This window comes from Urocampus carinirostris, chromosome 3 (assembly GCF_059441175.1).
Source record: "Urocampus carinirostris isolate Australia breed hairy pipefish chromosome 3, RoL_Ucar_1.0, whole genome shotgun sequence".
NCBI classification, from domain to species: Eukaryota; Metazoa; Chordata; class Actinopteri; order Syngnathiformes; family Syngnathidae; genus Urocampus; species Urocampus carinirostris.
Genome location: NC_142351.1, coordinates 48,405,125 through 48,417,766, shown reverse-complemented (window position 1 = coordinate 48,417,766; position 12,642 = coordinate 48,405,125). Strand labels below are relative to the sequence as shown.

Genomic DNA, 12,642 nt, shown 5'->3' with positions numbered 1-12,642 from the left:
AGGAGCGCCATGTTTGAGAAAGCCAATGCTCTGAACAAAAGCTCCGCTGATTGGTTATCAGCGAACCTATCGACCAATGGTAGGAGTCGATCTATTTGTTAGCTAAACCACATTGTGTGTTATAGATCTAATGCGCTGCGCTTCTTTTTGCCGATTTTTCTCGCGATCTCTAACTGCTAACTTGGGGTGATGAAACAGTCACGTATCATACCTCACCCCCCCCAAAATATTTTCTCATCGAATTTAGACGATTTACGGGAATGACCTTTGGGGTTCAAAAACAGCGGAAATCTGCGGATCCGCGGAAAATTCTGATCCCTGTCTGCCTTTCAGGAACATATAGAGTGGTCTTGAGTGCCCTTTTAAGGTGAAGGTGTTAAATATTTGTGGCTAAATGAAAACAAAATAGAAGCGCAGAAGTTCGACAGAAGCTTAAGAAACGCCAACTTTCAAATGCTTATTGCAAATCCTCTTTTGTCTAATTGTCCGTAAGTAGGAAACATATTGTGAATACTTAAATTAAGATTTTTCTTTATGGCAACATTTTCAACTTACTTACTTACCCTTGTCTGAATTATTTTGAGCATTTCTTAGCTTAGAGTTATCTGTAGTTAGGCAACTAACAAGACTATTTGTACTTTTAGTTTAATGGCAACCTTATAAAAGTAACAGTTGAGACCATTGTCCGAATAAACAGCAACTAAAAAAAGAAAAGTAATTCAGGACGTAGTTAACTAGCTGTCTAGTTGGTGAAATAGGAGATAATTTGGAGTCAGGACTGCACAGTAACCATTTATGAGGGAATTTTTTAAATTTAAGTGGTAAAACCAGATGTTATAATGTTAATATTCTATGAAATTAAGTTGTTTTTATTTAATTTATTTATATGAATGCAACCCTAGCTCTAACTGTAATTTTTGTGCCTTTCCGTCCAGGGTACCCTATATATGAAAAACATATCGCAAAAATATTTGTGGGGGTGTGCAACGTGCCGGCCCCTACATCATTAAGTTTGCAAAGCATGGAACTCAATTAGAGAAAACTGTTTGATTTTTTTTTATTACTTGTAAAAAATAGCTCTTTATCATTTGAGCAAACGGTTTTGAGTCGTTAAATTCCAAAACATTCCAAACAACAGTAGCGCCATTGCCACTGTTCATGAAACTAGAACCACATTAAAAAACAAAACAAAAGTGTAAATAATAGTCAATCTTCTAAAAACCCTAAATGACACCTGGTATCACATTTGAAGATTAGGACTGTTTTGGAGCAGGTCAAAGCCACCATTCTTGCTGTGGGAAAGTCCCCATCAACAATTTCCTTGATCACATAGCAATCGTCCTTGCAGTTCAGTCCAGTGGCAGAAGTCCATACTCAGAATTTTAGGCTAAATCCGGGACCAACTGCAGATGCTCCCTGATTACTTGTGGTAAGGTGAAAGCCCGTGTCTTTAAGGTCGTCGTCCCCCTGCAAAAGTATGACACAAGGAAAAAAAACAACCCATGATAAACCGATACGCTTAAACAGCTTAATAGTTAACATAAAAATTCATCACCAGTGGTTGGAACTGAAATTTCTGGGGCGAGTGCTTTCGGAGGGAAAATACACATTTTTGCATACATGCAAAATTCCAAGATCTCATCTCATCAGCTGTACCGCTTACCCTTTTTAGGGTCGCGGGGGGCTGGAGCCCATCCCAGCCATCTCCGGGCAGTGGGCAGGGGACACCCTGAACTGGTTGCCAGCCAATCGCAGGGCACACAGACAACTCACACTCGCTCAGTCACACCTAGGGACAATTTGGACCGGCCAATTCACCTCAAATGCATGTCTTTGGAATGTGGGAGAAAACCCGAAGGAAACCCACGCAAGCACGGGGAGAACATACAAACTCCGCACAACAGGTAGCTGGATTTGAACCCACGCACGAGGTTCCCACGACCTCAGAACTGTGACGCACACGCGCTAACCACTGCGCCGCCTTGCTGCTCAAAATTCCAGGATAAAATTGTAAATTTAATGTATAAATAATTTAAATGTGCCGAAAGAACTGAAATTTGATACCACAAGGCAGTCTTATCAAAGTCTTTGCTGTTTGTTACACACATGAGGCATTCATGATAAAAGGGAGTGTGTTTTACCGTCCTCAAATCGTGCAGTGTGCTTTGTGCGTCATGTAAAGCGGTGGACCTAGATGAGGGCACTATAAGGCTCTAAAGGGTAAAGTGTGGGCATCATCACTCAAAAGTGAGGTGTGGGCATGTATATAAGGCTAGGTTCAAACTTTTACGCTTAAAGCTCAATTCCGATTTCTGATTGAAATCTGATGTTTTTGTGAGATTGTTCACATTTCCTACTGAATGCAGCTTGTATGCGATCTCCTGTAACTTTTATGCGTCTCCTGTGCAAACACGATAAGTGTCCCGCTGGTGCAGAAGAGGACACATGACGTCACACGCAATGCGTCAATTGTTTGGGGAAGTACTCATGGATGCTAACGGCGAATCCAGCGATTTGAAAGTGATTGTCCTACCAAAAGATGAAAGGAGATGTACCCACAATTATGAATTAAATCCAAAACCTCACTTTCCCTCCATTAAATGCTTTCCGTTCTTTCCTCCGCCATGGTGTTTTAATTTCTACACAACGCGAAAAATAATGGAAACCGAGAAAATTGAGGATTAATGAATCGAGTGTTTGCAAGTGGGTAAAGCTGAAATACGAACTTGACAACTTTTATCTGCGTGTTTTACTTTTTAATCAATACTTAGATAAACCACAACCAAACTTAATTGTATTCCCGCTGAAGTTCCAAATACACACACTTGCTTGCTCTGTGCAGTTGTGAGCAGAGGGCACCCGCGCCACATCTAGCAGTGCACCCTGTGTAGTGTTAAATACAGAAATAGAACCAGCTACAAAGAGTTTGCCGTTTAACACGGGCCACCCCTATGAAAAATTGTCCAGTTGTGCCTGTAACAAACTTTGCTCTCTGCTGAAATGCTTTAAAAAGGACAGAATTGAAAAGCAGAACACTATAATTGAGCTCTTCAGTGTTTTTATTTCCCATTATATGATTTATGTGAAGAAAAAATACATCTGGTCAGTAATCATTGACTCAAGGGAACCGTTTAATAATTATTTAAAAAAATATTTTCAAAAAGGGCACTATAGGAGGAGCTTAAAACAGGGGCTTTCGCACCTACAATTCTCTTTTTGTGTGCGGAACTGTACACTGTTTTTTTCAAAGGCATTCATTTTGCCACTTGATCAAAAAGTGACGTAAATAACAGTTTGCACAGTTTGGGTTGCAGTATTTTCTTAAGGCAGGCCATTAATGGTATTTACCTGAGCCCTGAGGACCTGTGGCTTCCCTTTAAGTAGACAGTCCATGCAAAAAAGTCTCCCCTTGGTATAAAATATGGTAGATTTTGCGCTCTTATTTATATTTCACATATCCAACATATGGTAATCTGTTTTGGCCAGGTATAATCTTATTCCTGTAGTCCAAACTATTAAAATTAGATGATTTAGTAAAATCTTTCACTGCACAACTGCTATTTAAGGTCAACAAAAACATAGTGCCAGAAAACATCCATAAATTATTCATTTGAAAAGAAGGAAATTATAACTTGAGGGGCTGTAGTGAATTCATGATCCCAAAGGTGAGAACCACCAGGAGAAGTATGTGTGTGGAGTCAAGCTCTGGAACGGTTTGCAAGACAAGATCAAACGCTGTCCATCTATTCACTTGTTCAAATTTAAATACAAAAAAACATTCCTGGCGGAATACAAGGATGAAGAAAATCGGGTATGAGTGATACGAGTGCGTCTAGAACTGGCCTTGTGGGTAGGGCGCCCGCTCCGAGACTGGGAGGTCGCTGCTTCAAGCCGAGTCATACCTAAGACTTACAACATTAGTACTCATTGCCTCCCTGCTTGGCGCTCAGTATTAAGGGTTGGAATTGGGGGGTTTGGTCACCTAATGACTCCCAACACAGCAGTTAGGTCTAAAGTGGCGGCGCCCTGTTCGGCTGCGGCTGCATTGGCCCGCTACAGTTTAACTGTGCGGGTCAGAAGAATCGACATTTAGTTCTGTGTGCATGGGCACAAGAATGACAATAAAAGTAAATTAAAATAAAAATAAATGATTAACTTTGTGTTATTGTTGCTCTTGTTATATCATAACTGTTATTATTAATATCATTTATTAAAAGACCTTCTGTTTTCTCCATTCTCTAACATCCATTGGTGAAGTAGTGGAGGGACAGTTTAACCTATAAGAATGTACTGTGCAAATCTGTGTTGTGGCACTGTGAGTAAAAATAGTATGATATTGAGATAAAGTTCAATGCCTTGTCATATGTCTTTTGTACTCCAGGTGGTCTAGTGTTACTGTGTCAAGACTCCCACTGCCACTAGTCGGGTTCGATTCCTGTTGCATACAATGTTTTGCAATGTTCTAATTAATAATTTCTCAAAATGATGTATTGTAACACATACTAATTACTGCTGTATGCATTTCCAATCTTATCCTCCGTATTCTACGGTATATAAGGCACATGGGGTCATAGGGCGCCCTTTGCAATTTCTGGCCAAATTGGAGTTTTTCTGTGCACCTTGTTTTCTGGAAAATATTGGATATAAGATATACTTCGGTGGCAGTTATTACAAAAGGTACAGTAGTGATTATATTGGAAAATGAACTTCGTAGTGGGTAATAGCGCTGCAAAAAACATTAGGAGCACCAGGCTTCGCATCATGGAAAACACGGGAAGAGACTCAGCAGACACAAAGCAGAGGCTTGTTGCTCTTTAATCTATTTAACACAGGCAGCCTTCGGAAAATGTACTAGCTTTATGTCATGGAGAAAGAGGAACTTAATAGCCTTACCAGTTGACTGTAGCCGAGGCCTCCCTCAGGTGGCCGAGGGCTAGTGCCTCTCTTTACCCGCTGTTGCTCGCTCTTAGCCGGCCACGTGGGGAACATGGACGGGTCGATGGGCAGCGGTGTCTCGCGGAAGTACTCATGCTTGAGACCCTCGTCACACAAGATCCTTTTACTGGGGCAGTAAGTGAGGAACCTGGAAGAACATTATCAGTTACGTCATAGGGGTAGAGAATCACCAAAGCAAGAAGCATGAAGCAGGAAGCATAATGACTTGTGACATTTACGCAGAAACCTTGAGAAACATGCCTAAACCTCCAGTCGTCGCGGTAGAACATGCAGAAGAAAGCATTTTCCTATGCTGGAGATTTTTTTTCTTTTAGTTTACATTCTTAAGGGAGTCACTCAGGTCGGAAGTTATTTGGTTGTATAAATGCCAGGAAGATAGTCGAAACATTGTTTGTGACATTAAGAGCTGAACTATTCTGCAGATTTTTACACTATTATTGGTAAATACTGAAGAAACGGGAACCCCCAAAACTGTGTTTTCCTCTTTGTTTTTTTCTTATTTTAATCGCTTTTTTCTTTTCTTATTCCTTTTTTTCTTCTTGTTTTTTTCCTTAGCTTTTTGCTTCTTTTTTTCTACTTTTTCTTTGTTTTTTTCTTTACTTCCCTTTTTCTTTTTTCTTTGTTTTTCCCGTAGCTTTTTACATTTTTTCTTGTTTTCTTTCCCCTTACTTTTTCTGACTTTTTTTCTTTAATTTTTTCCTATTTCCATTGATGTATTTTTCTTTCCAATGTCTTGGAACTCAGTTGGGTATTGCTAACACATACTTTATAGAAAAAAATGTTTTGTTAAACCTTTAAAGGACACTTCAAACCACACATCGCACCTTTACACTTGAACATTTAACGTGTGATTGAACCCAACTCCCTAAATCAGAGTTTCTTAGACTTGAAAAGCTTGCACGAACAAGAGTGCTACAGTGCAAACAGATTGAGTTGCCAACATATACCTTTTAATATTTTTTCAGCAGTTCTGTCTGATGTTTTCAAACAAGAACTGTAATTTTTTTACTAACAGCCTTACATGGTCTGAATCTCGCCTGGCTGCCTTTAAACAGCTGGATGGGGGCCAAAAACTTTGAATGAACCAAGATCCTCAGACTGCACTGTTCTGGTCTGTCTGTTACAGGTCACAAGGACTCTGTGGGTGGAAAAGGTTCTCTAAAATAAGCAAAGTCCCATTTACAATTTGCAGATGAGCAATAATAAAACTTCCCAGATGCATAGCTCTCAAGGCCAAAAGGTCCCTTATCAAACAAATGTTTACACAAACATTTCCAGGGAGTTTGGAGCGTCACCATGGTAGTGTGTCTGCGGAACAGAACAGGAGGCTGGAGCCAAGACCTTCTGATAAAACACTAGCCCGCTTCTGTTGTCATGTTTTAAGCGAGGCGGCCAGAAAAGCACAAAGCGGATTAAATTAAAAAAAATTAAAAAATTCTGGAGCCACGGAAGGAAAGAGCAGCGTCAGAATGCATTGAGGCGAATATTTTTTTTTGTTAGATTCCGCTGATTGTATCTGTTTGAAATTTGCCTGTGGCTCACGTTTGATTATGGTACAACAACTAAAACACCATCAACTCAACTCATCTTGCAAAACAGGTTTTGGGAAATGGAAGGTTTTTTTTTTAGCCACATCATTTATTTTAAAATGATTTGATAAAATATATGAAATGATATTCATCTTTGTCACATTTTAAGAAATATGCAACTAAAATTTGTTTTTCTCTGGCAGTTACTTAGAGGTGGGGTTTGTATTTAAGTTGTCGCTAATAAGTTGATTTTTTTTTCTATAAAATGTGTTGACAAAGCTCAACTGAGTTCAAAGAGCCTTTATAAAAAATTCCACCCCGCCTAGCTGATTGTATCTGACTTTCAGTGTTCAGGCTGCCGAACGCATTACACTGGAGGGAAGGAGGCGTGGAGAAGAGTGATTTTGCAAGAGTGCTCATGTTTGCTTTTTTAAGTCTAGAATTCAAAATTAAGAAAAGGATTGTTTCAAATATAGTCCAAGTGGCGATCTGAACCCCAAAGATTTAAATAAATAAATGAATGAATAAAAGTTTTTCGAGCACATCTAAGAAATTAAAATAAACAAGCCATTTGACAAAGGCTGCAATGGTGAATTAAGCCAGAAGATAACGTCAGCAAGTAGAATATTTTCAATTTCTGGACATCACCCTCATTTTGACTTTTGATTTTTGTTGTAAATAGCGGTTTCAAAAACAGGTGGAAGCAGAGTTCTTTTGTAAAAAAAAAAAAATGTCACGAAATACTGCAAACGACAAGGATAAGGAAATATTTAGGGGAGTGCGGTATGTGTGCAGAGATCCAACCACCCATACTGTTAACCCAATCCAATTCGTCTGAGTGTTTGGTTGGCGTTTTCGGGTATTCACTTTTTGTTCTGTGGGTTTTTAATCATAAATAGTCTCAACAGTGAACATAGATTGTTTAATGAGTGTCCATAAATAGGAATCCTTAGAGACTTAAAGCCAAAACAGGGTTTGTTGATGTAATACCGTGGTTGTTAAAAGTCACTGAAATTTTGCCCTCTATATTTTGAACTCAACAGATTTCTAACTGTGTTACTTTGGCTTAAAACATTGTAAAGTCACAGAGATTACTATGGCTCTGATCTCTGACCCAGATGTATTCAGCAAAAATGGAAATCTGAGTCACGACCCATACCTTCCTGTCCCCAGTTGTAAAACATAGGTGATATTTTTATGAGATTTGGCCCAATAGACGTCCCTTACACAGCGAGAGAAAGTGCAGGTTGTGTTCCATACCATATGTAAGGGAGAAAACAAAACAACTCACTTGTTCATTAAGTCAAAGCCCTGGTCTGAGAGCAGTGCACCAAAGCGCTTTCGCAGGTTATTGTATGGATATTCTGTGAAAGACATCTTCTTCACAGCAGGCAGTTCATTGTAGCCTGGCCAGATTTTCTCACTGGGTGACCCCAGATCCTGAAGACCATACAAACAACACATTGCTCCTTTAGGTTGACCTTCTTGGTTCCCTCCCTGGGGGTCAATATTATTGGCCCCCCTAACGTTTAGTCGTGGAACTACACCATGAGTTCAACTACCTTGACACGTTGTTGCAAAATTGTCTTATTTCAAACAATTTAACAATGATGAGAAATTAGAGCTTTACCTTGAAAATTTTATTGATTTGGTCGATTTCTGATTTTCCAGGAAAAAGAGGTTTCTGGGTAAGGAGCTCTCCAAATATGCAGCCGACAGACCACATGTCAACAGCTGTGGAGTACTCCTGCAGGAAAGAGAAAAAAAACACAGAGGCAGTCCATAAAAAAAAGAAGAAAATAACACAGACAGTCTGCTTGGCAAAGTTTGACCTCGGCCTGTCTCGCCTGTGAAAGTGGATGTGCTGTGACAACCGCTGGACCATTTTCGCGTGTAAATCATCTTGCGTAAAAGTCAAAATTAGCTTTCCATAAGCTAAGTAATTTGCAGATGTTGGTTTGTTATTTGGAAATAAACTCTGGGGGTAAAAACATCAGTGGTGAAAACATGATCCCTTGCTTAAAGGAGCAGTTGACTTTGCATTGCGGTGTGAGTGGTTGTCATGCAAGTGGTCGCTTTAAACCTGCTTTTACCTTGGCTCCGAGCAGCAGCTCGGGTGACCTGTACCACAAAGTCACCACGACAGGAGTGTAGGGCTTCAGGGGGGAGCCGTATTCACGAGCTAAACCAAAGTCACCCACCTAAAGGAAGTCAATAAGTGCATAAAATATAGTGCATAAAATATATCCTAGTTTTTTTATCTAACAAAACTGTGCTTTATACCTCATTCAAGGTAAAAATACCTTAAGGATGCCTTTGTGACTAAGGAGCAAGTTGGAAGTCTTCAGGTCCCGGTGAAGAATCCAGTTATCATGGAGATGACGGACTCCTCGAAGCAGCTGAATCATCAGTGTCTTGACTTCTCCTGCAACACAGTTGAAGCGGGACGTTTTAGCAGGTAACAACTGTAGGATGCATTTTTGAAAATCAACAAAATGATTTATCACCTGGCAGGAAAGGCTGCTTCATTGTTTCCATGAGACTTTTAAGGTCATGTTCAACGTAGTTCATCACAATATAAATCTTGTCCATGTTGCTTCCAACGACTATTTCCTACGATACATGAAAAGTGAATACAACCCATTTTTTTGTATTTTCAGTTTATAATTCAGCCCCAATATTGTATTACAATGAATATTGCTTTTACGGAATAAGAGTAGAGCTAAGATCTTGGGCCTGGGCCCTAAATGTCAATCGTTTACTCGGGCTCCGGCTGGGCCTGGATTCTCGCTCGCATTTTTTTTTAAATTTGTCACTTGTCGTCTGGTAATAAAAAGAGCTTGTGCCAACGTATAAGGTAGGTCGTGTGCTCGTCTCGTCCTCCAAATCAGCGAACCTGCAGAGGGTGGCTAAGACCCATAGGTCAGCAAAGTAATGGTGGTTCGACTCACCGAGCCGCTGTCAACGCAGCCGGAAGAGGACTCTACCGCCGCACCACAACTCTGTAGAGCGGCGAAGTGTCTTGGAGGGATATGCAATACGGTCTGCAAATTTCCTGGTATGTCCGAGGCTTCAAAAGATGTGTTGGCCCTCACTGCACAGGCTATGGATTAGCATTTCATCAAATAGCCCGATAGCTTCAATAACAGTTTCAAAAGATCCTGACAAGCGGGGCCACGGGACTGGCAGATTGCTGGGCAGGGCGGGAAATGGAGGAAGGGGCGAGAGTGGAAGCTCCACGCTTGTCACCAATGTTATGTTCAATAGGGCAATTTGTGCTGTCATTTATCTTCAGTAGCCATTCTTATCACCACACTTTTAGGCAGTTGCGGACTTTGCCGCCGCAACATCACGCCATCGTATTATTGTCCTGTGGCTGTGTTTACATGCAAAACACTCATCATGTGTTCTGTGGTTACGTTTCTTTGTCCGACAGTGCCAGTGTGCCAATCAGCGTGACCAAAGTCATGCTTTCTCCCCCGTTCACTCACTAATCCTTGCAAATAAAATAAAATCAAGTCATTTATTTTGCTATTATACTTAGATTTCACAAACGCAATATCGCTGTGTTTAGACTATGGGAAAAAATACATTGCTGAATCTTTTTCTTTAATAAAACAAGAGGAAAATTCTCACCCTCACTGTGACAATGTTGGGGTGCTGAGCTTTCAATATCGTATTGATTTCTCGCAGTGAGGTGATGGGGAAGCCTTCCTTCTCCTTCTCCATCTTGAGCCTTTTAAGTGCCACGATTTCATCTGTCAAAAAAGGTGAAGCTTCAATTTACACATCTCACCATAATAATGGTGGGCCCAATTCAGTTGATGTCGTTTACCGGTCTTTTTATCTTTGGCTCGGTACACCACACCGTATGTGCCCTCCTCGATCCGGTTCAGACATTGGAATTCCTCCACACTGCGACAACCCTTAAAAACACATGATTATTCAAATTACGGACACGTCCGGATGAGTGGTCACACATGCTCTATTTTTGCTTTTTAGTACTTTTCTCTGTTCTTGATGAAAATACTTTAAGGTTACGGCATTGCAAGTATACATTTCAAACAAGTGTTTCGCATTTTGCAGTAGCAATGAAACATTTATAAATACGGCCGCTATTGGGAAATGTGAAGCACAATGTAAAGTGCTTTGGGAAGTCATTGACTTGAAAAGCGCTATATGAATGCAGATCATTTCACATAGGGTAAGGTTTTATGGTTGCTTAAAATAGGCAACATGTAACATTTTGAGTTTTGTTTGAAATAGACTCCCTACAGCCAGTTTAATATACCGTATTTTCACAACTATAAGGCGCACTGGGTTATGAGGCGCACCCATTAGGAAGGTTAATCTCTTGGCATTCAAGAAATGCCATTTAAAATTAAACAATTTGAATTTAATTGAAAAATACATTCGTCACAAAAACCTCAAAATCAGTCTGAAACAACATACTGGGAAAATAAAAAGCCAGTAGCTAACCAAAATTGTCTTGCAGCCATCACATCAATAATAATAAGCAACCATGGTCCTCTTAAATCCGTGAGTGTAGTAAATCCAACCGTGTAAAATATTTACATACTCCAAAACACGCAATAATGCAGAAAAAACGAAAAAATATGCCCAGTGATCTCTGCATCGATGGACGTTGCTACCAGTCTGTTTAGCCCCATAATTCCTGTTTACAAATACAGACTAGTAAAAAATTATTTCTTCAGGCCGTAGAGCAACCAAACAGTGATTCACATCTTTTTCAGCCAATTGCAGGCTTTGTTTTACCCCGCTTTTGCCTATGAAAGCCTGTTGATGCCAAAAAGGACCCGACTTCATTACCTCCGAATAACTTTAGCCAATAGTGACCAATTCAAATGATGATTGAAACATTTGAATTGAAATGAAACGGTGTATAAATCCTAGCATACACCGCGGACTACATGGCCTACGGGGGAAAATCTAGTCAGCGGGTGCTTGTCTTAGTTGCGAGACCTTGCAACTCAATATTGATCCATATATAAGGCGCACTGTATAAGGCGCATGGTCAGCTTTTGAAAAAAAAAAAATGCTTTTAGGTGCACCTTATAGTCGTGAAAATACGGTAAGTTGAAAGTCAATGGGCTACTCAAGTGTAACATTTTAGTAATATATTTTGCCGAGAGAATGAAAACAAATGAATAGTCCCATGACGTGTCGATACTTACCTGTAAAGCAGGCAAATACTTCGGCAGTTCCTTCTTGATCTCCACCGGTGAAATCGGGGGGGAGTCGGGGATATAATTTCCTTCCGGCGTGGGGGAGCGAGAATGAGTCTGTGACACAGGTGTAGGGTCGCCATCCCCAGCGTCTTCTTCCTCTTCATCCTCCATTTCTTCACCACTTTCTTCTGTGTCATGGTCGAAGCGGGATTCTGGTACTATTTGATCAATTTAAACAAAAGAAGCATATTGAATTGAATTCAAATAAAGCACCCTAACCCTTGCGAAAGACAATTGCATCTTTAGCAATATGTGACCCGCTCTGCAGAAATGAATCGTGCAACGCTATTTTGAAAGATATTACATTAAATTATAGCGATTAAAGTTGTTTCTTATGTTCACACAGATTTGATTTGAGATAATGTTGTCATTCCCTTCAGGCTAATGTCCAGGCATGCTACTTGTCAAACTAGTGGTGTTAATGCCAAGCCTTCATTATCTTTCCAAAAATCAAGTCAATATTGTCAGTTCATTTCACGTGTGTTTAATACTGAGCTATATCTTAAGTGTAGTGTTTTGTTGTTGTGCCAGTGTAGGTGCAGAAAGTGGAGATGATGTGTGCACTGCTCACATCCTTCAACCGCGCCTCACTTTATGTCTATACACCAATATGACATCAAAAAAAGGTAAGTAAAGACAACTTTTCATTCACTCAGTTCAATTTGAGCTCTGACACTGACCTGAGCGGTGCCTAACATTACTGGAGGACCTCTTTGGAGATGAAGTACTGTTGTCGGAGGAAGAAAATAACAGTGTGGTAGAGGAAATAGGGGAAATGTTAAAGGACAAATCTCCCTTTCATGAAGAAGATGGCAATGAATCACCTGTTACGAGGATGTGCTAAACATGTCAATCAGTCTGTTCTAATTCTTTTTTTATATGTGTACAAATTCTTTTTTAGAACGAAC

At 40.1% G+C, this 12,642-nt stretch overlaps 1 protein-coding gene across 6 annotated transcripts in view; it reads right to left on the bottom strand.

The window, feature by feature from the left end:
- Positions 1-1,032: 1,032 nt before the first annotated feature.
- cdk11b (cyclin dependent kinase 11B) overlaps positions 1,033-12,642 on the bottom strand; it is a 28,662-nt gene continuing 17,052 nt past the window's right edge. For all 6 annotated transcript variants that reach the window (XM_088332144.1, XM_088332141.1, XM_088332142.1 and 3 more), the window contains exons 11-20: positions 11,681-11,892; positions 10,321-10,411; positions 10,122-10,243; positions 8,993-9,098; positions 8,789-8,910; positions 8,579-8,686; positions 8,116-8,232; positions 7,777-7,925; positions 4,894-5,083; positions 1,033-1,467 (exon numbers count right to left, since the gene is read on the bottom strand). In XM_088332144.1, coding sequence (XP_088188270.1) covers positions 1,375-1,467; positions 4,894-5,083; positions 7,777-7,925; positions 8,116-8,232; positions 8,579-8,686; positions 8,789-8,910; positions 8,993-9,098; positions 10,122-10,243; positions 10,321-10,411; positions 11,681-11,892 — 1,310 coding nt within the window. In that variant the 3' untranslated portion in view covers positions 1,033-1,374. The remainder of the gene's footprint in view (positions 1,468-4,893; positions 5,084-7,776; positions 7,926-8,115; positions 8,233-8,578; positions 8,687-8,788; positions 8,911-8,992; positions 9,099-10,121; positions 10,244-10,320; positions 10,412-11,680; positions 11,893-12,642) is intronic.